This window comes from Zalophus californianus, chromosome 7 (genome assembly GCF_009762305.2).
Source record: "Zalophus californianus isolate mZalCal1 chromosome 7, mZalCal1.pri.v2, whole genome shotgun sequence".
Lineage (NCBI taxonomy): Eukaryota > Metazoa > Chordata > Mammalia > Carnivora > Otariidae > Zalophus > Zalophus californianus.
In genome coordinates, this window is record NC_045601.1 from 74,634,110 (window position 1) to 74,659,863 (window position 25,754).

Genomic DNA, 25,754 nt, shown 5'->3' on the forward strand with positions numbered 1-25,754 from the left:
AGGGACATGAAAGAGGAGCACTCTGATATCATAGTTCTACTGCACTGATTCTTGTCTCCCCTATGGAGTAGAGGAATTTCTACTATAAAAGAGCCTTTTTTCAATAAGTCGTAGTGGTAGATAAGTGATTTTTCTGGGGAGCATCTAGTAAGCAAAAACACTAGTAGTGCTTTCTTATCAATCCTTTTATCTGTCAAGAGGGTACATTGTAGGGCTCGTAAGATGTAGAATCAGGAACCATTCACATGTGCAGATTTACTGTGTGACTTTTCTCATAATTGGCAGGAACTGTTTTTATTTCATCAACTCTTTGCTATGGTAAATTTCTACCCCAAACATGTCCTTTAACTAGAGATCGTGAGATGATAAGAGAGAATATAGAGCTTCCATCTTACATACCAGTAAGATAATGTATGAGTTTTCTGTCTTTGTAAAGAAAAAGAGTCATTATAATAGAGAAAATTGTCATAATAAAAGATGACCCACTTTTTTAATAATATCAAAATGCATATAATGATTGACTATCTTTATAATCCATTGACATGTTTCTATATTTAAAATAATATTAACCTTAAATTTTTATTAAAAATTAGGATACCATAAAGTAATGGTCTCTGTATTTATATTATTAAAATACCAGTTAAATACCAATAGTTTTTCATAAATAAAAGTCATAGAATAATTCAGAATATGATAGCATTGTATTTTTTGGCTTTAAAAGTTGGGAGATCACTGCTTCTAGTAGACAGAATATTAATATAAAATATTTTTGCTATTGTGAGAAGACAGCTGTACTTTGATCAGGTACATACCTGAATAAGATATTGGTATTATTTTGGACATGGCTTAAATATTAAGTGTGTGCAAAGTACTATTAAAAATCTTTTTATTAGATATAGATTTATGAATTTGATAACCCTGTAATAAAAAGTGAAGACAATCAGTGTGCTTTAATTTTAAATTATTTTATGATAATATTTACATTGTAGTTTGGTAAAATAGCCTAGATAAATAATACATATTAACCTAAAAAAGGTAGATATTAAATATTTTGCTCAATAAATAGCTTTTAGAAATGGTAAATCATCTTTATTTCAACTGTATAGACTGCTCTTACTGTGGAATAAAAGTAAAACTAATTATCAGAGAGGCTCCCAGTTAAGAAGAAAATAGGTCTCATTTGTCTCAGTTTGTATAATGTCTGAAAGAGACAAAGAAAAGTCTAAAAGAATACTTAAATACGTTTTTGTTTTGGGGCCCCTGGGTGGTTCAGTTGGTTAAGCGTCCGACTTGATTTCAGCTAAGGTCTTGATCTCAGGCCCTGCTTGTTCTTTTTTTTTTTTTTTTTTTTTAAGAAAATTGTAGTCTGTCATTGAAAGAAGGACTCACATACTTGGGTTTAATTTTGAATGTTACTATAATATTCATTACAATTTATAGAATCTCCTTCTCTGAAGAAGTAGTCGAGAGACCTACTATTTAATGGTGTACGTTGTGTTATCATAATTTGGTGAACAGAGATCCTATCCTTAAAGAAGGTAAAATCTTGCCCTGGGTCTTCTGTGATATACATTAGAATCTAATATCATACTTTTCTCTGCCTTTTTTTTTTAAGACCTTCAGAGCCACATAAACTTCCATGTTAACATTTATTTTAAAACTACCTCCTCATACACACACAAAGATTCTCTAGTTCATTTCTCCAGTATATATTTAAATCTCAGTATGAAAGTATTGTGTGCTTTTGGAATTTGTTAATGAGTAACCAGATTGTGATTTCTATTGGGATTGTGAGTGACAGAGCTAAATACTCTCTCTAATTCTTATTTACAGCCCCTTCCACAGGTCTAGTGGAGGCTTCTCATTGATCTGGCAACTTAGACCCACTGTGACAATATGATCAGGTCTGAGCTGGAATGGGAGCCGCTCTAGGGTTAGTCCTTTAGACAGTGTTGGGCCACGATTAATCTGGAGATGGGTCAGAGTTGCCAGGTTGTGTGGACTCAGTTTAACATCTTTGAGATTAGAACCTAATCTCTGCTCTCTGTGGCCACCACAGCCACTGAATCTAGCTGTGGCAATGAACCAAAATACCCAATATGGATGAGGGTTAATGAGAAATGGAGACCAGGAGTCTTCCTAGCAACTGGGAGTAAGAATAAGCTGCTTGTAACTGAAAAGAAGATTAGAATTCCTCTTGCAGCAAGGCAGAAAAGAGGAATTTAATAGATGTCATATTGGTTGGAAAATGCACAATGTAAAATACCAGGGTGGTCATCTATAGCCCTCTTTAAATAATTGTGCATATCATATCATCATGATTGCATTTAAATGATTTATGAACATCAGTGAATTTTTAACAAATCATTCAAAAGGGCTGTGTTGCACGAGAAGTGGAATACAATATCAAAACCAAAATGTTTCTCAGCACTTTCAAATGGTTTCTTAGATCTAATGATCAAAAATTCAAATGATCTTTTTGTTGCTTTTTTTTTCCTGTTTGGTTTAAATGATGCTTTAGAATCTAAAGCATGTGAATTATAGATGGATGCTTCATTTTCAATCCCGGACTCACAGTCAGCTTTGAATTTGTTCCAGGAAAAGGATTTTCAAAATATCATTTCCTGTTTGGCGTGTGTGTGTGTGTGTGTGTGTGTGTGTGTGTGTGTGCGCGCGCGCGTGCGCGCGCACTTGCGCACATGTGTGAGCATTCCAAATTTAAAATAGCTCCATTTATGAAAAACATCTTAGGTTTTGATGTTAGGAATTCTGGTTGACCTGAAAACTATGGTAAAGAAAAGATTTTTTAAAAAACCTGTATCACTAATGAATCAGGAACTGTGATACATTGCTGTTACCTGTTAGCTTCCACAGAATGACTCTTGATCTTTGGGTTGGTGTTTCCATCCAACTCGTCTATTGACTTGGGCATTTTTAAAATCAAACAACTAAAGATCCTGCTAATTATGGTTTGTTCTTTAAGTTCCTTTTACAACAGCAAGGGTATTCTCAAAGTTTTGCTCATTGGAAATTTGAGACAGTTTTTGCTTATTTGTCTACTACATGCCAAGATAGACTCAGTGCCATAGATACGAGTCAGGAGGCAGCCAGTATTCCTACATTTGTGAACATTACTATCAAAATAGGGTTTTTTTTTCTCCAAAAACATTTGAGGAATTTATTTCTATTAGATTTCACATGTCCTGATAAGAAATATAAATGATGAAGTATTTTAAACCTTTAAGATGAAATGCTCCAAACTTAATTTTAGGTGCAATTTATCACAAAATAACTCTCCTTAAAGACAAAAGTCAGTTTTGTAGTCTGTGCTCGTGGTACGATTTTTTTCAACTGTTGTTATTTTTGTGACTGCTACTTTATTTTAAACTTTTCATCCACGAATTATTAAGAAACCTTGCAAAAAGAATGAAATTGTAAACTGTCTTCCTGGTTTTTGGTTTGTTTGTTCTTTAAGATAACTAAGGAAGTTTATAGGAGAAAACACCACCTCTTTTTTTGTTATCCCTTATTGTTCTGTTTTGTAACTGTAAGTAGGATTTGTCCTTTTAAACAGTTTCAACACGGAATCACATGTTCTTTACATTGCATTTAACATTTAGAGGACCTATGTCTTGTAACCAGAGAGAGGTTCTGTGGCTTGATGTATTTTTTTCCTTACCATGACCCCAATGAAAAAAAAAGAAATATGAAAATTTTGAAGTTATATGTCCAGGCTTCCTAAGTTACATTATTATGACAGTTATAGTAATTATTATTATTATGACAATTAGCATGATAATTTTGAAGTTACCAGGAGTTAATTCACCTAAAAATTATGAAGCCTTTTCTATTTTCTTGCTTTTAAGAATACAGTGCCTATTCAATTTATTAAATGAATACATCTTTGTAGTATGCTATTTGTTCTATGGAGCAAAATTTTCCTTATCTCTTAAAAATTTATTTTTTTTACAACTTAGAGTTGTACTCTTAATTGCAGTTTATTGGAATTTGTTGAGTAAGTCTATTTTCACCTGAGTTACATTTTTAAATTCTGATTTTTATAACTTCTAAATTTATTATATCCCCCATAATCATTACTTTTTCTACTCTATAGGCCATAACTTTTTAGATAATGCTCATAGGGCTGACTCTATCCTACCTCCATCACGTTAAGCAAGTTAATATTTTTGTTCACTTAGTAATTTATAATAATCATATAATTACATATAATAATCACATAATTGTTCATGAATCTGTTAGTGAAGTGAAAAATGATATTAAATACCCTGAACTTTTAAAATTGAAAATTCTTAATAAAAATTCTGCTTGATTTTGTCATTATAGGTATAATGTAAAATGCACAGTTATATGAATTTCCTTGAATTCTGTGAACTATTTTAGCAGTTAGCATAAAGGTCTTCAAAATTAATTTCATATTAATTTGAAGGATAATTGTTGGAATTAAATGTATCTCTAAATGTAGTTAAATATTTCATTCATGGAATGCTATTCTTTGAATGCTTACACTGCTGTTAAGGTCTAATTTAGATTAAAATTATTTAAAGATGACATTAAATTTCTAATGCTTGAGGAATAGTTAAGGTGGAATATATGTATGAACTTATTATTTCTCTTTCTAATATACAGTAAAATGCCATCACTTTGTATTGCCTAAAATGTTAATATAAAAACAAACATTCAGGTACCTTTTAGTAAAAGAGTTGAAATATATTAAATCTTCTAATACGCAGTAGTTTAACATTACCACATTTGCTAAAGTATTTATTATGTATATAAATTAAATAGCTCAATAATAGGAAAATCTTAATTGTTGTTGACTATTAAAGGTGTGGCCTTTTCTTCACCACTATCCCTTACACCCTCCAACTTTTATTTACTATAGTAGCAATTTTTCCTAACATTTCAGTCACATGTAGATAAGTGAGATTTTACTGTATTTTCAAACTTCTGTAAGTTTCTATTTGGGCACTTAAGTTTTTTACTTGGATACAAATACCTGTTCCTTTTTCATGTGGTCTTGTGGGAACATATGGTGGACTTGATTTGAGTTTACTACATATTAAGTAATATCATAGAAAAAGTCTATCCAGTGTAATCTGTACACTGAAACCATTCTGTAGTGCCATTTGTTGTGCAGTGGAGTTAACTACCTGTAAGATGGGCCTGTCTGAGATTCCTTGGTATTTAAATACTTAAGTGCCAAAAGAACCTGGAATGAAATTATCTCACATCTGTAGTAGGGTCCACCCACAGAACTCCACCATACAAAGTTACAGTGATGTTCTAGTGTATTTACTTTGAAAGAAAGCAATGCAGACATTTATTTTTACTTTCTTATTGTAGGCTCCCAGCAGTCTTATGGAGACCCTTGAACAGCATCTAAATACATTAGAAGGAAAGAAACCCGGAAACAAGTACGCATTAGTTGTATAATTCTAAATAAGATGGAAAATGTTGCAGTCGTTCTTTATAAGAATGAGATGTATCATGGTACTGCTTTTACTCCTACAGTTTTAGGGTATGCTTTACTGTAATTCTTCTAGGTTCCCTCAAAAATCCCATCCGATTAATTTATGACAATGTGGCCCCATGTATAGGCAATCTGTCTGCAGGCTAATGCAGCAAATTAGTAGGTTGTACTTAGGTTGTCTGAACTTGCTGATGTATATATTTGCCCTTACAGGGGATTCACAATATGCCGAAAAAGAGTTGTTCATATTTAAAAATCGAGGCTGTTATCATTGGGCATGAGTAAAACAAGCACAGGTTTCACAGGTAGCCTTGAAGATTCTGTAACGTTATCAACCCTGTTGTGAAAAAAGCAAAGCCCACTATTATAGTTTTCTGCATTTTAGAAATTCAGCATGGCATGCTGCTGACATTTTGCTCAGGGATCTTTTTTATAGAGTGAATAGCAATCAATCAGCAATAAGTGCAGTTTTACTGGATTTGCATACCTTTGTGCTTGGGCATATACATTTTTTACTATTTTTCCTCATTGCATGCAAAAATATGCAGGTTCCATTTCTTGTCTTCTCTCTAGCAAGTATCAAACTTGTCTATTCATAGGTCCCAGTGCTTTCCAGTCTTTGTGCCTTGCTCAAATTATAATTCTGCTAGTCTTGGATGCCTACCCTCCTTGTCTCTGTGTGTAAATCTTACCCCTCCTGGGAGGGCTGTCTCATTAAACCTTCCTTAATCATGCACTGCCCTGTGTTGTGGCCATATTTTCCCCACATATGTGGTTTAGTTAGGTTTTCTGATTCTAAAGTTCAGGGACAACTTTATACTTCATTATCTCCATCTGTAGCTGTCTCTACAGAGTTGGTTTGAAATCTGTCTGTTGGTCCCAGCCTTATGTTTATTTCGTTTAGATTGACAGCAGAAGTTAACAGAGACAACCTATGAACTGATCATTGGAGGGCTGTATGCTGACCGTGGATTTTGCCTATGATACAGCCATCAAAATGCAATTCCTTTCCTTTTTCTTCTCTCTCAGTGTTTGCCCAGAATCTATTCGTCCTGATGTTACTTGTTGCTTGTTGTTCCATTAGCTAAGCATCATTTCTGTCATCTTTTCCAAGTTAGTATAAAAATTATTGCATGTTTTAAATTTTCGACGATGAACAACAGTATAGGAATCTCTCAGGCAGTTATGGTGGAGCTATTTGGTATGATGCATGACAGGACCTCTCAGGAGCTCTGTTAAGATTGTTAACACAGTGAAAGTGCAAGGTCTACCCCCGCTTCATTGTGGCCATGGGTGGTCAGACTTTTGTGGATAGAATGATGCCAACTAAAAAGACATGAGAGTGCATTAAGTGACATGGAGTACATTAAGATGCCCACTTCCAGTGGTTGCTGGAGCTACCCTGTATTAGAGTATCTAAGAAGCCAAAGGAATTGTGTGGGATTTACGCAAAAGGGGGCAGGAAGCCTAAGAAATGTCCCTGCTCCTGTGGTAGAAGGACCTCTTCGGCAAAGGAAATATGCATATCCTCAGGACTTAAAGCCTCTCCCTTGGCAAGGCAATGCAGGATGCTTGGTGAAAAGGCAGCTTCTCCGTATTCTTTTCCCTTCAGGGTCCCCCTCACCCTGCACAGAGCCACACTTTGCCCCTGTTACATCTGCCAGTACTGCAGTCACCAGAAAAAGCAGCCTTCTGGGGTAAATTTCATTAGCCTTAGCTTCATGTGTAAATTCGCCCCCTTGTGGCTACTGTAAACTATTTTTGGAAAACAGCTTTGTACCCATAGTTCTTTCTAAGAGTAGGGAAATAGAAACCCAGTGATCTTCTGTTTTGAATTACCTTTGAGCATAATGTTTCTCTCTCCTTTAAAATCATTTTATGCTTGTCATATTTCTTCTCTGAATTGGCTGAGACCACATATGAACTTGTCTTTTGCTTATTCCCTATTTTTAAAATAAATGAACTATAGTAGTTAACTGTTTTCTTCTTTGTATGTTTGTGCTTACCTGGGAACTTAAGTGAAGGGTGAGTACTACATTGAGTGACTTTTTTGCATTTGGTTATTACTAAAAATGCAAAAAGCACTCTTAAGACTCCACATTTGGTATTTAGAACATTTAAAACGGATTTCTGTCAATTTTACACATCTGTTTTTTCATTATACTTTTTTATTTGTCTCCCAAGGTGACTGGCATAAATGGTTTTACTTTATTTTGGTCTTCTTAAATCAAGACTAACAATCTCTCTTAGGTGTATGGACATTCCTCTTAGATTTTGGAAATCAGATTTTTTTTATTTGATTAGTGGCAAAAGACAATGTGATAAAGAAAATTAAAGTTGTTTGTCTTTAATTAGCAGTATAAAGTGATTCTAATCTCTGAGGCAATGAAGCGTTTTCAAATGTCTACTATAAAAATATGTATACTCCTTATATTTAATGGCTTTTATTCACTGATATTCATTTTTGAAGTTTTATGCAATACTGTGCAATATATTTGTATATTGTGTGTTTCTGTGATTCCATAGAACAAAAGAGAAATTGATTTTATTTTTCATGTGGGTTTACTAAGTGCTGAGGGTACAGAAAACCTGATGAGTCGATTGTAATTAAAATTACTTGGAAGACAGGTTTTTCACATCTGTATTTTGGTTTTTTGTTTGTCTTCTGGCTAGCATTTATAGCCAAAATTATTATATTTATATTTATTATTTATTCTGTTTATTATTATTATAGAGATTATTGTTGTGGATAAGACATAACAAAATTTCCTCTTTTGATGACTTATTATTAACATCCTGGAAGTAAACCTTGGCATTTTCTATGTTCATCATAAAAACCCATAGATTTATGTGTAGCAATTCATTCTCTTTTATAAAATTACATTCGTGCTTTATTCTTTCCAGCGCAGTTCACTATGTACTAGATTTCTCTTGCTGAAATCATTAAAATAAGTATTGATTTTTAGTGTCATTATCAATATATATAAAAGACTGTAGCATTTTCTTTTATAAAGGGCAAATGACTGATGGTAGGGTAGTAAATCAATGAAGAAACAGGTAAAAGGAAGAGAGGAACATGCATGCCAGGCCCATCTGAGTAACTAGAAGGGTCGTTTAGTAATGGTGCTCGTGTAGGAGCTTGGCAAACTGATTCTTGTTCCAGTTATGGTATTGCTACTTAGGTTTGAGGATGATAATCTTTAATACAGGTATTTGCCAATAAGGTTGAACACAAAAGGTTATTAATGTGATGTATATTATTAAATCTGTTTTGCTACATTCAATAAAACAAAACTTCATGATACTGTACAAAATTTCAGTTACTAAATTTCTGCTAATTTTGTTTGGCTAGTGCTGCTTGTGCTACTTTCTCTGTAGATGAGTAGAAAGCCATCCCGGCCATCCTCTAAGACTCTGACAATAGGCTTCCTGTTGAAATGCGTTTTGTCTTCATTTTGTTTTATCATTAATTTATTTTTCACCAACCTGGGTTGGTAAAGTGTAAGCTGTTTAAGCAGTCATTTCTGAAGCACTTTGCTAGAAATGATGTACAAGTCAGTGCTAGAAATAATCTCACTAAAAAAAAAAAAAAATTACTCCTTTCTAATTTTCCCTCACTCCCTTAGAAACGAGCATTGAGGTTACTGTTCTTTTTCAAGTTGCTCCTAGTTCTAACAGGATAATGGGAATATTTTCCATAGATAGTTTTCATTACAGCCATGAAAAAAACAAACCGGGAGTATACATGTGGAAGTTGAGACACATTTCAGGCACACGGCTCATAGGGATTTTTTAAATTCTGGTGTTCCTTTTATGCCTCACAATTATGTTTAAATGAATCACAATGTACCTTAATGAGTTTTCTCACTTTTTAAAATAATAAACCAGAGGGGTTTTTTTTTGTTTTGTTTTGTTTTGTTTAATTCTGTGAGGTCTTATTTTCCCTGTCTGGGCAACATTTTTAAAATTCTAATTTTATTTTTGTTGGATGCAGGCAATAATGATCAACTTGAAGATTTGAGTTGCTAGAGAGATTGATTGGGTTTAAGAATTTCTAATACTAGAAATTAAGTGAATGGAAAACATTGAAAGAGGGTGTCGTAATTGAATGAAGGATAAATTATTTTTTTAAAAAATAGTTTATCCATTGCTAAAACATCTGTATATAAACCAGTTAATGCTTGTCCAAGTGATATCAAACTTCAGTGCTTCTGCAAATATATTCATGTATATTCAATTTTAATTTTTTTGATTGCCTTTTAGATCTGGTGCTCCCTCTCCATTAAGTAAGGTAAGTTTGTTGTTTGTTCTGTTTTGACCGTTTTAGGAATTTTTGAGTGTACAGGCCAGTGACATTATGTACATTCATATTTTTGTGCAACCATCACTATCATCCATTTCCAGAACTTTTGTCATCAAAACTGGAACTCTGCACCCTTTCAATACTAACTGAACATGCTTCTCCTCAGCCCCAGGCAACCACCATTCTGCTTTCTGACTCTATGGACTGGACTACTCTGGTTACCTCAAATAAGTGGAATCATCCAGTGTCTGTCCTTTTTTGACTGGCTTATTTTACTTAGCAAAATATCTTGGGGGATTTATTTATGCTGTAGCATATGTCAGAATTTCCTTCCTTTTTAAGTCTGAAAAACAATCCATTGCACCTGGGTGGTTCAGTGGGTTAAGCATCTGCCTTCGGCTCAGGTCATGATACCAGGGTCCTGGGATCAGGCCCTGCATTGGGCTCCCTGCACAGCGGGGAGTCTGCTTCTCCCTCTCCCTCTGCCTCCTCCCCACCTCTCTCTCACTCTCTCTCACTCTCTCTCAAATAAATAGATAAAATCTTTAAAAAAAAATTCCATTGTGTGTATACACCACATTTTCTTCTTCCATCCGTCAGTTGGTGACTTGGGTTGTCTCCACCTTTTGAGTGTTGTAAATAATGCTGCTGTGTGAACATGGGTATATTAAAATACCTGTTTGAGTTCCTGATTTCAATTTTTTCAGGTATATACTCAAAAGTGGAATTTCTGGGTCTTATGGTAATTTTATTTTTAATTTTTTGAGGACAGGAAAGGTAAATTTTTTGTATTCTACTTTATATTAGTTTCTCAATCTCATGTGGTATAGCAATGTCTACTTAGTCCTCTATTTGGACTAAGTTTTTTTTAAGTAGGAGAAATTTTCATACATTTATATGACAACTGAAAACAAACTAGTTACAAAGCACATACATATTCTAAATCCCAGCCCTGTGAGATAAAACACATAATTTTATATGTGTTTGAATGGTAAAGAAGTCAGTTGTGGTTGAGTGTCTTTCTGCAGGCATGCCTTTTAGACACTCCACTGTAATAATTTTAATAACTCTTTCTCCTCCCTCTTTTTTTATCATTGAAGGACAGGATTAGGGTTATCAGTGACAGTAGCACTTATTTCCATAGGTCTGTAGCTCACATTTGCCATTGTATTTTTCAGACAAAAATGTAATAAATGTGCTCTTTCCTCTACGACAAATTTCCATTATGTGATTGCTATTATTACAGAGATGAAGGATGTCATTATGACTGACCTGGTGGTTCCCAGACACCCTGTACTGTATCAGTACCTGGCTGGCTGCCTAAGATTCCCTCCAGCAGCTCAAGCCAACAAAAAGCTCCCTGGTGATTCTGCTATAAAACCACGTTTAAAATCATTATGTTTATGTGAAAAATTCCAACATACGACTGCAGAATAGGGTGTGGTAAAAATTACGGAACCAATTGTGGATGGTCTGTCTCTACATTTTGGCCAAATCGAATTTTATTGACATTTTCTTTTTGTAATAGGATTATTCTGGTTCTGTTTCCCTAGCTCTATCATTTCTTCAGAGCTTATTGTTACAGAGCAGTTTTTAAATGAGCCTTTGAAGACCTTCATTTTACATTTATGTTGGTAGCTTCATTGTTGTTTTTAAGTTCTCAGTGATATCTTCGTAAACATTACTTTTTTTTTTAAGATTTTATTTATTTATTTGACAGAGAGAGAGGCAGCGAGAGAGGGAACACAAGCAGGGGGAGTGGGAGAGGGAGAAGCAGGCTTCCCGCGGAGCAGGGAGCCTGATGAGGGGCTCGATCCCAGGACCCTGGGATCATGACCTGAGCCGAAGGCAGACGCTTAACAACTGAGCCACCCAGGCACCCCTAAACATTACTTTCTAACCTTATTTACATGTATTGGCTTAAAAAAAAATCCACTAATTTCTTTAAGAGGAGTTGTCAGTGTCCACAGTGGATAACATACAAATTAAGTTTGATTGGTCCTTTCTATTCCCTTGATAATCTTTCATATTCCATTTGAAAATTTTGAATTTTGGTGAAGAGAAAGGCTTGAGTTGACGTTTTCTGAGCAGCAGTTTCCATACTGTTCATGCATTTGTCTTTCTTGATATGCTGAATGCTTAACACTTGTGTATCTATTGAATTTTGACTTCTTGATTCTTGAACAAATTGATATTAGACAAATATTACTTAAGTCTGAATACCCCTGAACATTATCTCCTCAGTCCTTTTTCTTAATTTATACTTTTTAAAACTTTCTTTAAGTTTGGTCTATTTGAAATTAGGTGTCCATTTATAGCAGTATCTGATAGCCTTTGGTTGGTCTTAGTCTTCATGTTTTACTTATTCTTTATCACATTTCCACTTACATTATCAGTGGACTGGTTTGAGATGCCCCATTAATCTTTCTCTTGTAAATACATGGAGAATTAAATATACCAAATAAAGGGAAATAGAATTAGGATAGTTACCTCAAAAAAATCTTAATTTTTAATATGTTACCTGACTATTAAGTTCTCTTTTTAAAAATAAACCAGTCCAGGACAATAAATGTTAGATTTTATTTCACTTTTTTAGTTTTATCTATGTCATATTAGTGATGGGATATTGTCATGATACCTTTAAACTGTCAGTGACTTGAATCTTGTTTATAAATTGTTCTCTGCCATCTGTGAACTATTTTGAAAGTTAGATTTCTAGAATTTAAAGACACCTGAAAAGACTTTATATGATGTCTGGTTAGGATGCAAAGGAAGAATGGTCTTGGTTTTTTGTTTTTTGTTTTGTTTTTCGTTTTTTTTTTTTAACATATAATGTATTATTTGTTTCAGAGGTACAGATCTGTGATTCATCAGTTTTACACAATTCACAGCACTCAACCATAGCATATACCCTCCCCAGTGTCCATCTCCCAGCCACCCCATCCCTCCTACCCCCCACCACTCCAACAACCCTCAGTTTGTTTCCTGAGATTAAGGATTCCTCATATCAGTGAGGTCATATGATACATGTCTTTCTCTGATTGACTTATTTCGCTTAGTATAATACCCTCTAGTTCCATCCACGTCATTGCAAATGGCAAGATTTCGCTTTGGTTTTATAGCAGTTATCCCAATTGATAATTGTTTTCATTTTTAGCAGCTGGTAAGATCTTTCCTGCTAATTTTTTTTTAAAGATTTTATTTATTTATTTGACAGAGAGAGACACAGTGAGAGAGGGAACACAAGCAGGGGGAGTGGGAGAGGGAGAAGCAGGCTTCCTGTTGAGCAGGGAGCCCGATGAGGGGCTCAGTCCCAGGACCCTGGAATCATGACCCGAGCCGAAGGCAGACGCCAACGACTGAGCCACCCAGGCGCCCTTTCCTGCTGATTTTATGTTTAGGAAATACCAGTTAGCCTTGACTTTAAATACATGAGTAGAAATCATTGCAATGTTAAGCCAAATACTTTAAACATAATTTTATATAAATTGCATTTAACTTTTTTAAAATTTGAAACCTGTTTTGTCCAATATTGATTACTTATTACAGTTCTCCATTTCAAATTTTCTTGAGTTTTTTCTCCCACAAGGAGTTACCAAAAAATTGCTGTGAATGTCAGAAGTCTGCAAAGTGGAGGTCCTGTTTCCCTGTGTCCTCTAGATTCGCACTTGACTAGAATGTGTTGTGCATCTTCACTTTCAGTCGTCTCCAGTCACAACTGTTACGTCTCCTAATTCTACACCAGCTAAAACTATTGATACATCCCCACCGGTTGATTTATTTGCAACTGCATCTGCGGCTGTCCCCGTCAGGTTAGTTAATGAGTATACACTGAATACCCTGAACTCTTTATTAATATTTTGATTCGGCTTTTGTTTTATTTTTATGTACTGAACCCAGATGTTTTCACAAAATCAAATCTAGTCCTAGTAACATATGATAGTTTGGGCTATATTTAGGTTCACAAAGTAATTTCTTTTACGTTTTCTACAGTTCCCTAGGCCTGTACTCTCAAAGCATCAGAAAGACGTAAGCTGTAGAAATCACCTTCTTGCTCCCACATTTAGGAAAGGAGGTGGAAGAATGGTACACACACTTCAGATTCTTCTGAAATTGTGAAGATATGGAAAATGATTTCAAAAATTAGCTTCTTCTTGTGTGAAATTTAAAGGGTGTCTTAGGCACTTAAAAAACAACAATAACAACTTTGCAGTTGTAGGCCAGTTAGCTGGTGCTTATGAGGAACTCAGATTCTGGTGGTAGGAAGAGACCATCGGAATCTTCCTAATCAGCTTTTATAGCACCTAAAGGTCAGAAAGTAGTGAGAAAGGTGGAGATGGCTGTGCATTGGGTAAAATCTCAGGGCTGCCTCAGATGAAACTCCAACTCAAAGAGACTTCCTCAGATCATAATTTTAGGTCTCCCTTTGTTTGGTTCTTTTGTCTTGAGAGGATTTATAGTATCTGTGACTGATTATGAATGCCCTGTATTTGAAGACCTGAATTTTGAACTGAGCAATAAATCCATGTCATGTACCCATGTTAACTATGTGTGTTACCCCTACTTGCTTAGTTCCGCTTTTTATAATCACCAGTTTGATAAAACCAAGTCCTTTTTGCCTCTATACTAAGATAAATTGCTTCTTCTAAAAGTTTTGATTCAGGTCTTAATCATGTTTCCCTATCCTGGCACTTAGATCAGTTATGTTTATGAAATGGAAATCAAACCTAGGCAAATTTCATGTGCTTTGAAATTAAAAAACAAAACCAGCAGAATCCTTTCTTCAAAAGAATATTACCTGGAAATCTAATATGTAAAAAAAGGCTAAGATGGAATTGCTATTTATGAAGAAGGGTGGGGAATTTGGCACCCTGGTGGCTTGGTACCTGGTCTGGTAACCTGTAGGACAGTGTGTTTCAATCCTGAATGAAACACCTGAGGCCATGTTAAAATGAAGATTCTGATATAGAAGATATGGGGTAAGCCCAAAATTCTGTACTTCCAACAGTGTCTCAGGATGTTACTAGTTTGAAGACCACACTTTGAATAGCAAAGATGGAGGAGCTTTGAAAAACACAGCCCTAACTGAATGACAATAAAAAATATAGAAGTATTTTAGATGAGGCCTCTTATAGGCAAACTTGCTACATTATAGTTTAACTTAGAAAAAAGGGTATATTAGTGACTATTCATTTTAGTATTCTTTGCTTTATAAATAAATTCTTAAGGCAAGAATTTTGTTCCATTCAAAAAATTTTAGAAAATAGAGAAAGGGGAAAAACTCCCCATAATTCTCTTACTATAATACCTTTAATATTTGGAGCATGCTTTCTTTTATCACAGTCCTAACCAGCACTTCAGATGCTACCCAGTGGACAGTAACATATTTGATAAAATTCCCCCTTAATTTGAGGCATTTAGGTTTGCCCCTTTAATTTCTGCTTTATGATTTGTTGAGTGGCCCAATGCTTGAAGGATGGTTTACCTGTGTTATTGTGTATAGAGCGGGAGTTGGCAAACTATGGCCTATGGGTGAAACTAGCCCACTGTCTGTTTTTATAAATAAAGTTTTATTGGAACAAAGACACATTCATTTGTTTATATATTTTCTGTGTCTTATTTCATGCTATACTGGCAGAGTTGAATAGTGATAGATCATCTAGCCCACAAACCTAAAATATTGAGCTTCTGGCCCTTTACAAAGTAGTTTGCCAACCCTTGGGATAGAAGAACATATGCTATACTTTCCAAAATATTATTCTCTTATTGGATTTAAAATATCCAAAATCTTTAATGCTTTTGGCATCAGTCTTTATTTAAAAGCATCGCTATATTATAAAATTTTAAAATCTGATTTTAAAATTGTATTTTCCTTTCAGCACTTCTAAACCATCTAGTGATCTCCTGGACCTCCAGCCAGACTTTTCTTCTGGAGGGGCGGCAGCAGCCGCAGCACCAGCGCCACCACCACCTTCTGGAGGAGCCACTGCTTGGGGAGGTGAGTGAAACCAGCCAGCCATGCCATTTTTCTATTTAGTTGTTTTTATTCAGGTTGTTATTGTTATACTTACCTTCTGATTGTCCAAAATGTTGCTAGAAACTTGGAGAGAAAATGCTAAGAATGGCACCTATTGATTTAAATATATATTGAGAGAGAGGCAGAGAGTCTCTCTGTAGTTGTCATATAGTTTTTATTTTAAGAGTTGAAACAAAGGCAGTATTTTTCTTTGCTATTCTAAAATTCTGACTATTTTTAATAATTGGCCTGTAGAGATTCAGGCATTAGAGGACTGGGTGTTCCTGTGAACTTCTGAGATTACTCAAAGGCAGCACTTCTAATTTGATTTGTTCAGGTGTAGCCTCCTTCCTGGATTCCTTTATACCTAAATTGGTTTTAGTTCATATTGTATTTGACTTCAGACAGTTGAAATCTGGGATGGATTCTTGTTTATGCCAGAAAAGATCCATACTAAACTAACTGAGAAGAATCACATCTAAGTGCTTGATTCCCATTTTTATTCATGGATCTTGAAAAAATAAAAATTTTATAAGCATTTGATTTAAAAAGCATATTAAATAATAATATAAAAATAAGTTAATTATTTTCAGTGCTGCACTGAGTTGGTTTTAAATACCTTGTCCTATTGCACCAAAATATCAAAATAAAATTTTTTAAGTTTAAAAGTGATTCATACAACTATAGAAACAACACAGAGGGAACAACATAAGCAATGTGGTAGAATAGAAGGTGTCCCATCATAGCTCCCCACAGCAAAAATAATTTTGGCAGCCATTCATGGACAAAGTGCCTTTGTGGGAGCTTTGGGATCCAGGTAGGAGGTTGTAAAACCCCAAGGGAGCCTGAGATCAAGAAAGGTTGTTTTGAGATGGCAGGCCTATGCCCAGAAGGGAGACTCACCAACCTTGTCCCTGGCTACAGATCTGGAAATACCACCTGTCCCTATGGATGCATTTATAGTCCTGTTTGGCCTTGGTCCTGCCATCAGCAACATCTACCAAGGGACCCAGAAGGAGCCATGCTTGCCCTTGCCTTGGGTAACAGGTCTGCTGACCTTTGGTCTCAGCTGTGAATTCTAAAATGGCCTATGACCCAGCTCCAGCCTTTCTCAGTCATGGTCTGGGAGCAGTCCTGCCTGCCCAGGAATCCAGCAAGAAACACACCTGTCCATGCCCCTAGAGGCAAACCCGCCGACCTTTGTCCCAACTATGGACTTTAAATCAGCCCTTTGACTTGGTCCCAGCTCCATTCAGCTATGGCCCAGGACTAGACCTGCCTACCCAGCAACCCAGTGAGAGCCACACCTATCCATGTACTTGCTAATCAGCCCACCATCTGTGGACTCAACTGCAGACCCTGAAATGGACCCTTGTCCCAGTTCTAGCCCTACTGACCAAGGTCCTGAAGGTCCACCCAAGGATGAGGCAGATCCAAACCCATCCAAGCCCCTGGCAAGAGGCCCACCAACCATGGGCATCAAGCATACCCAGCAGGTAGCCAAATGACCTAGCTCCAACCCCTCTCAATTGTGATTCTGTTCTGATACTCTGGGCAGTATCATTAGCACAGAGCAGGTGAAAGTCTTTACCTGCCAAAATGAGTCTTTAAAGACTGGAAGAGCTATTTACTTCTTCAAATGCACAGACACCAACACAAGGCTACATGGATTACAAAGAATCATGGAAACAAACATGATACCACCAAAGGAAGCTAATAATACTCTAACAACCAATGCCAAAGAAATGGAGATCTATGAATTGCCTGACAAAGAATTCAAAATAATCATCTTAATGAAGCTCAGTGAGATGCAAGAGAACAGAAATAGACAACAAAACAAAGTCAAGAAAACAGTATGTGAACAAAATGAGAAGTTTAATAAAGAGATAGAGGACATAAGGAAGAACTAAACAGAAATCCTAGAGCTGTAGAATATAATGACTAAACTGAAAACTCAATAGAGAGCTTCAACAGCAGACTTAATCAGACAGAATAAAGAATCTGCAAACTCAAAGATACATCATTAGAAGATACCAGTTAGGGGAACGAAAAGGAAAAAGAGAGAAGAAAGCACATGCGCCCTGTGGATGCTATCAAATGAATGAATATATGCATCAAGGGAATCCCAGAAGGAGAAGACAGAAAAAGAAGGGCAGAAAGCTTATTTAAAGAAATAGTGACTGAACACTTCCCAAATTATACAGACATGGATATGGACATTCATATTCATGAAATTCAAAAGTCCCCAAGCAAGATCAACTCAAAGAAGACACGGTATAATCAAATTGACAAAAGTCAAAGACAAAAAGAAGATCTTGAGAACAGCAAGAGAAAAGCCACTTGTCATATAGAAAAGAACCCTGATAAGGCTATCAGCACATTTCTCAGCAGAAGCCTTGCATGTCAGGAGTAAGTAGGATGATATACTCACAGTGCAGAAAGGGGAAAAAAAAAAAAAAACAACTTCAACCACAAGTACTGTACCCAGCAAAGTTGTCCTTCAGAAATGGAAAGATGAAGATATCCCTCCACAAATAAAAGCTAAGGAAGTACATCACCACTAGGCATGCCTTGTAAGAAATGCTAAAGGGGTTCTTCAAATTAAAGCAAAAGCATGTTAAGTACCAACATGAAAACATGAAAGAATAAAGCTCACTGGTAAAGGTAAATATATTGCCAAATTCAGAATACTCTAATACTGTGGTGGTGGTAAGTAAATCACTTTTAACTCTAGTATAAAAGTTAAAAGACAAAAGAATTCAAAATAACTAAAGCTACCATAATTTGTTAGTATAAACACGATATGTAAAACTTGTGACACCAAAGCATAGAATGTCAGGGGTGAGGAGGAGGAGTAAAAGTGTAGACTTTTGGTATATGATTGAAGTTAGGTTCTTAGCTTAAAATGTACTGTTATAACTATAAGCTGTTTTATATAAGACTCATGATAAATACAAAGAAAACACTTCTACTAGATGCTCAAAAGATAAAGAGAAAGGAATCAAAACATACCACTAAGGAAAATCAACAGTAAACAAAATGGCAATAATAAGTCCTTACTCATCAATAATTACTTTAAATGTAAATGTATTAAATTCCCCAAATCAGAAGACACAGAGTGGTTCAATGAATATTTAAAAAAAACAAAAACACAAGATCCAACAATATGCTGCCTATGAGACTCACTTTAACTCTCAGGACACACATAGGTAAAGTGAAAGGATAGAAAAAAGATATTCCATGCAAATGGCAATCAAAAGAGAGCAGGATTGGCTACACTTTTATCAGACAAAATAGATTTTTGGTCAAAATCTATTCAAGACACAGAGAAGGTCACTATATTATATAATGATAAAAAGATTAACCCATCAAGATGAAATAACAATTATAAATTAGTATATACACTAAATATTGGGACACCTAAATATATAAAACAAATATTAACAGAACCAAGGGGAGAAATAACCACACAATAACAGTAGAGGACTTTTTTATGCCACTTTCAACAATGGATAGATAATCTAGGCAGAAAATCAATAAGGAAACAGTGGACTTGATAACTTTAAATGGGCCCAACAAACATATACAGAACATTCCATTTAACACAGCAGAATATACATTCTTCTCAAGCACACATGGAACACTCTCCAAGATAGATTGTAAGTTAGGGCACTAGACAAATCTTAGCAAATTAAAGAAGATTGAAGTCATATCAAGTATTTCTAATCTCAGTGGTATGAAACTAGAAATCAGTAACAAAAGGAAAACTGGAACATTGACAAATATGTGGAGATTAAACAACATACTCCTGACCAACCAATGGGTCAAAGAAGAAATTGAAATGAAATCACTAAGTATCCTGAAACAGATGAAAATGGGGGCACCTGAGTGGCTCAGTCGGTTAAGCGTCGCCTTTGAGGCCTGGGATTGAGCCCTCCATCAGGCTCCCTGCTCAATGGAAAGTCTGCTGCTCCTTCTCCCTCTGCCTACCACTCCCCCCTGCTTGTGTTCTCTATCTCTCTCTCCCCCCAATAAAGAAATAAAATCTTAATTTAAAAAAAAAACACATGAAAATGGAAACATAAAATACCAAACCTACAGGATGCTGCAAAAGCAACTCTAAGAGGGAAGTTTATAGTGGTAAATGCCTACATTAAGAAGAAAGATCTCAAATAAGCAAGCTAGCTTTATACCTCAAGGAACTATAAAAAGAACAAACTAATCCCAATATTAGCAGAAGGAAGAAAATAAGAAAGATTAGACCAGAAATAAATGAAGTAGAAACTAGAGAGACAATAGAAAAGATCAGTAAACTAAGAATTGGTTTTTTGAATATAAACAAAATGATAAACTTTTAGCTAGACTAAACAAGAAAAGAAGAGCAAGAACTCAAATAAAATTATAGATGACAGAGGAAACATTACACTTGATATTATAAAAATACAAAGAGCCATAAGAGACTACTATGAATGATTATATGCCATCATATTGATAATCCAGAAAAATTAATAAATACCTAGAAACATACAACTGACTGAGACAGAACCATGAAGAAATAGAAAATCTGAACAGACCCATAATGAGTAAGGAAATTGAGACATGAATCAAAAACTCCGAACAAAGAAAAACCCATGACCAGATAGCTTCACAAATGAATTCTATCTAAACATTTAAATAAGAATTAATGCCAGTCCTTCTCTAATTCTTACAAAAAATTGAAAAGGAGAAAACACTTCCAAACTCATTTTTTGAACCAGTATTACCCTCAGACCAAAGCCAGATAGGGACCTGCAAGAAAAGGAAATTACAGACCAATAACCTTGATGAACAAAAACACAAAAATGCTTTGCCAGGTATTAGCAAACCAAATTCAGTAACACATTAAAAGGATCATACACCATAATCAAGTGGGATTTATCAATATGTGGTTCAATATATACAAATCAGTAAACATATATGATATTACAGAATGAAGGATAAAAATCATATGATCTCGATCGTGTGCCTGGGTGGCTCAGTTGGTTAAGCATCCAACTCTTGATCTTAGCTCAGGTCTTGATCTCAGGGTCGTGAGTTCAAGCCCTGTGTTGGGATTCATGCTGGGCATGAAGTCTACTTTAAGAAAAAATCATATGATCTCAACAGATGCAGAAAAAGCACCTAACAGATTTCAACATCCTTTCATGATAAAAATTCTTGGCAAATTATAGGTAGAAGGAATGTACCTTAACATTATAAAGGCCATATATGATGAGCCCACAGCTAACATCATACTCAATGGTGAAAAGCTGAAACCTTTTTCTCTTAAGATTAGGGACAACACAAGGATGCCCACTCTCCACTTCTATTCAACATAGTGCTGGAAGTCTTAGCCAGAGCAATTAGGCAAGAAAAAGAAATAAAGCACCTGATAGGCTAGCAGAACCTTGGCTCAGGGCCTGATGGTCACTTTTTGATAATCAGACATCATTAGTCTTCTGTCTCAAGAAAATATCTATAACTGTACTATTTCATAGTAGTCGAAGGTCGGCTAGAGAGAAAAAATACTCATAAATTCTCTAATTCCTAAGCAGAATAGTAAAATTTATAAGCCTTAAGAAATTGAAGTAAAGTTGTATAATATGAAATCGAGAAATATTCACTACCTTCAGTTTGTATTTATCCTATAGATACCCAGTAGGGGTTGAACATGATGCTAAGTTATAACAAATATGTTTCGGTCATTTGACTAAGCAAAAATAAATAAAATCACTTTCTCGATCTTGTTTGATAAATTCATGCCACTTCTATTATTGAAACACATTTTAATTTTGCATAACCAGACAATAAACTATAAACCTTAAAACTCTGTAGACTTATTTAGATATTCTTATCTGACCATAATGCTAGTAAGAGGATTCATTTTCCAACAACTAAGGCCATTTCAGGTGTTTATGAATTTCTCATGGGGGTTATGGGTACTGATAAATATTACCATTTTAAGGTACATATTGTAAATGATAGTATTTTTCCTGTTGGCATAACACAACCACATTTTAGCGAATTCATATTTTAGTAAACCTAAGTTAAATAATGCCATATAAGATTTTCATTCTGTGGGCTGATAATGAACATGTTTGACTGAAAGATGACAGAGCGTTTTTTTAATCCCTGCCATTGGCCCCATAATAAGGAGAGTATTTTTCTCTTCATAATAAATTCCTCTCTCAGCACAAACAAGTGAGTCTGTGTGTTGTCTTTCTGTGTATCTTAGAAGTGGGAAACAGATCATTTCTTCTTATAAATGCTTGAAGTGAAATTTCTCTTTTCTGAGAAATACAGAATTCCTATTAGGGTTTTATTAGTTGACCTAATTAGGGTTTTTGTTAGAATTAAGAGACCTAATAGAAAGTAATTACCAACATCCATTTGAAGGCTCACCATTATTATGCAATCATATGACTTTAATAGTTTCCATGGGGAATATTACAGTACAAGCAATTTTAGTGACATATTACCATTTGCTTGCTAATTAAATCTGGGGGCATATCTGTGGGCTATTTTGGAAACATGCATGTGTACACACACATACACGCAGAAAGATTTATAGAAGCTTTGAAAGTCATAGTTCTGTAATGAAAATTATAACTTGACTTAAATGTTAGCTCTTGCTATTATTTATTAGCAAGCATTTGATATGTTCCAGGTAAGGGTGAGCACTTAAATATATTAACACATTCAATCTTTATAATAACCTAGGAAGTTTAGCTTCATATCACTGCAAAATATAGATTTCCTTATAAATTTAGTTGTAGTTTTGTTTCCTCAGTTACAGTGAATATTTTCTAACACACAAAAATAACTGATTATGTACTACTTGCCAGTGAATTGAACTCTGCTGCTGTGGGTTATGGGGAGGAGCAGTTTGTATAGTTTAATCTTTTATAAACAGTGGCAGCTTTGAGAATAATAGCTGTTCCCATCATCGTAAAGTAGGGCTTTCTTTTATACTAGGGAGAATTTTGCATCAAGCAAGAAATAAGTAACATAATTGTATTTCATCCAGAAAATTAAGATTTTTAGAGATTAACACCTGTAGCAAAAGTTTTCAGCATCAGTTATGCACCATGTCTAGTTATCATACATTTCCCTAGGAAATTTTACTTTCCATCTTTCATCATATTGCAGCAAGTCTTATGACTCTCCATCTGAATAAAACACTAGCCAAAAACATGGAACTAGTATTTTAATCTTTCATACTTTTTAAGAATATTTCTATTTCTCTCTCTTTCTAATACACATGAATAGTCTTCTCCTTTCTCGCTTACCAAATGTACGAAATAAATTGTCCATTCCCTGTCATAGACAATAGCAAGTCTGGAAACTGTTAAGTCACATGGCTCTTAGCTCTTCTGCTATCACATTGTTTCTTGAACTAGCCGTTGATAAAGCAAGACGAGAGAGAGTCCCACCAATGCCAGGAGAATAGAGAAACCAAGTCTGTCTGGCTTCTTATGACCCAGTTTGGTTTCTAATTAATATTTTGGGATGTATGAGTATAGAGTAACAGTTGTATTGGGCGTGATACTGTTGGTTTGAGGAATTATTGGAAGTACCTTCTGTTTCTCAGGATTTGGGACCTACCTTTTCAGCTTACAGCCCTAAATCAACATAGCTCCTTTTTGCCTGCTGTTAATTACGCATATGTTCCAAAATTAAAAAACTGTTTCTAATGTGAAGTACCCTGTGTGCTATAATTTGTTAATGCTGTTATGAAATATATAAGATTTGGTTAGAAGGGCCTTGATTACCTTAGTGTGTCTGTAGAGTGCTTTATCTAATATTTATTGGGTTTGTAAATTGCATAGTTAAATGAATATGATTATTTTTAGTGTCAAATTTATGTTTCTCAGTTTTTTAAATGTCTTCTGGAACTTTTAGTTTACTTAGTTCTCATATTGTTTCTAAGGCTCTTAAGAAAATAGCTCCCTAATGAGTTCTGATAAAATTTCTTCATGATTAAAATAAATTTCCAGTAACATTCATGAATTCAAATATGAGCCCTGGGTTATATCACATGAGTGGGAATACAAGAATACTATTGGACTCTCTAAATGTTTAACCTAAAGTCATAGTATAGTTAAGAATTACCCTTCCTGGGCTTTTTATTTAGGATGCCAACTGTAATCCCACTGTTGAACACTAAGAAAGTATGCACCTCCTAAAGGGGTGCAGACCTCAGAAGGCCTGAAAAGTTTGGATGCTACACAGTCTTGTCTCATTCATCTTAAAAATAATTCTCATATGTTGTCACATAATGTTTATAAATGGAAAGATTAGATATAGAATTGAAAAACATCCAATAGTGTGAAATTTATGAAGACAAAAATCATGGAGCTGAGGGTTATTTTTTTCTAGCCCCTAAACTTGGACTGTTCTTTGACTGTGTTTGGTATGTTCTACAGTCAAACTGCAGCTACCAGAAAGCCTGTATTTATTCTATGGTATTCTGGACTGAAGTGACACATCAAATAGAGGATTAATAAAGTTTCATCAACTACAGTTTCCTTAGAATTGATATTTATCGTGTAGTGAAATGCATCAAAGCAGATGAAATGGTAAATCTGGTAAGAAATAGAGTTTGTCAAAGTTATTTAGAGCTGACTTCAGGTAAGTCTCTTGACCTTGCTTGCTCTCTGTTTTCCCATCTATAAAATTGGAAGCTTGATCTAGAGGATCCCACAGTCCTTTCCAGCACAAACATTCCATGATAATAAGAGTTAATACACTATTTCGTGATTACGAATGGTCCAGAAAGGTGCATACAGCTAAAACGTCTTCAGTTAGTACCTCGCCCTGCTTGGACATTGGTGTGGTTGCATGTTTCAGCTTTCTCTCTTATTTCTTCATACGCTGACACGTACTGGACATCGGTAGACCTTTTGGGAGAGGGTGAGTAAAGCTTTATTTTAAGCTTCTGTTGTGAGAGACCTCCGTCTCTGAATAACTGTCCCTATTTGGTCCTATGGAGTCTGGTATATCTTCTCTCCTTTTCCTCCTCTTCTCTCCTGTTGGTTCTCTGTCTGTGGTGCAACGTAGATTCTCTGGCTGCACTTTCCTCTGTTCCCTCTGAAGCACAAGTTTCAGATCCCTTTGCACCAGAACCTACCCCTCCTACCACAGCTTCTGAAACTGCAACTGCTTCAGCCTCTGCCTCAACTACTACAACTGTCACTGCTGTCACTGCTGACGTGGATCTCTTTGGAGGTTAGTCAGTCACATCACGGCTTTGTCCCTTTCCTGCCGGGTTTGCTAAAATTACCTTAGAGGTAAGGTGCTTAAAAATGTTTACATCATTTAACAGCACGTCAGAGTGTTCCACTACTTTTTACATGTTTATTAATATGCATTTATCTTCGCTAACTTCATCAACTTTATCTTCACTTAATTTTAGTGGCTTTAGAGCAAAGGTTGCAATACTTTGGGCCCACTTGATTTTTCCATTTTTTAAAAGTGAGGATTTAAGTTGCTATTAGAACCCTTGTCCCCTATATGCTCCTGCTCAGCAGTATCTATTTGAAGATGGTACCAGACCTCTCTATCATATTTAGGTGTGACTTTTTGACCACATTCACACTAGCTGAATGAGTAGTGCTTGGAGAATATGGAAGGGGAAGTCCTGGCTTAAGTTATTTTTTAAGATGTAAGACAAAAAATCATCTAAGAGCAGTTCAGATTTGGAGGTCTCTGAAGAGAGTTTAGTGATATGCCCATTTTTGTAACTGTAAGCTTGTTCTGTACAAGCAAAAACTTGGAGCATCTTTGGCTTTGGAACTTTGAGAGATCATCTGCTACCAACACTCAAAATGCTGATGGAAAACAGGTTTAGGTCAGGCTTTGAAATGTTTGCCTGAAAATATACTTTACGTGAAAATGTAAATTCTGACAGAGTTGATTTACAGCTG

At 35.3% G+C, this 25,754-nt stretch overlaps 1 protein-coding gene across 12 annotated transcripts in view; it reads left to right on the forward strand.

The window, feature by feature from the left end:
* The window catches only part of SNAP91 (synaptosome associated protein 91), a 147,494-nt gene that overhangs the window by 75,034 nt on the left and 46,706 nt on the right, over positions 1 to 25,754 (forward strand). For 10 of the 12 annotated variants that reach the window (XM_027603055.2, XM_027603056.2, XM_027603046.1 and 7 more), the window contains 7 exons: positions 5,365 to 5,435; positions 7,511 to 7,516; positions 9,755 to 9,782; positions 13,497 to 13,606; positions 15,674 to 15,792; positions 24,727 to 24,741; positions 24,889 to 25,056. In XM_027603055.2, the coding sequence (XP_027458856.1) occupies positions 5,365 to 5,435; positions 7,511 to 7,516; positions 9,755 to 9,782; positions 13,497 to 13,606; positions 15,674 to 15,792; positions 24,727 to 24,741; positions 24,889 to 25,056 (517 nt within the window). The remainder of the gene's footprint in view (positions 1 to 5,364; positions 5,436 to 7,510; positions 7,517 to 9,754; positions 9,783 to 13,496; positions 13,607 to 15,673; positions 15,793 to 24,726; positions 24,742 to 24,888; positions 25,057 to 25,754) is intronic. The other 2 variants (XM_027603052.1, XM_035728575.1) reach the window with 1 other exon arrangement.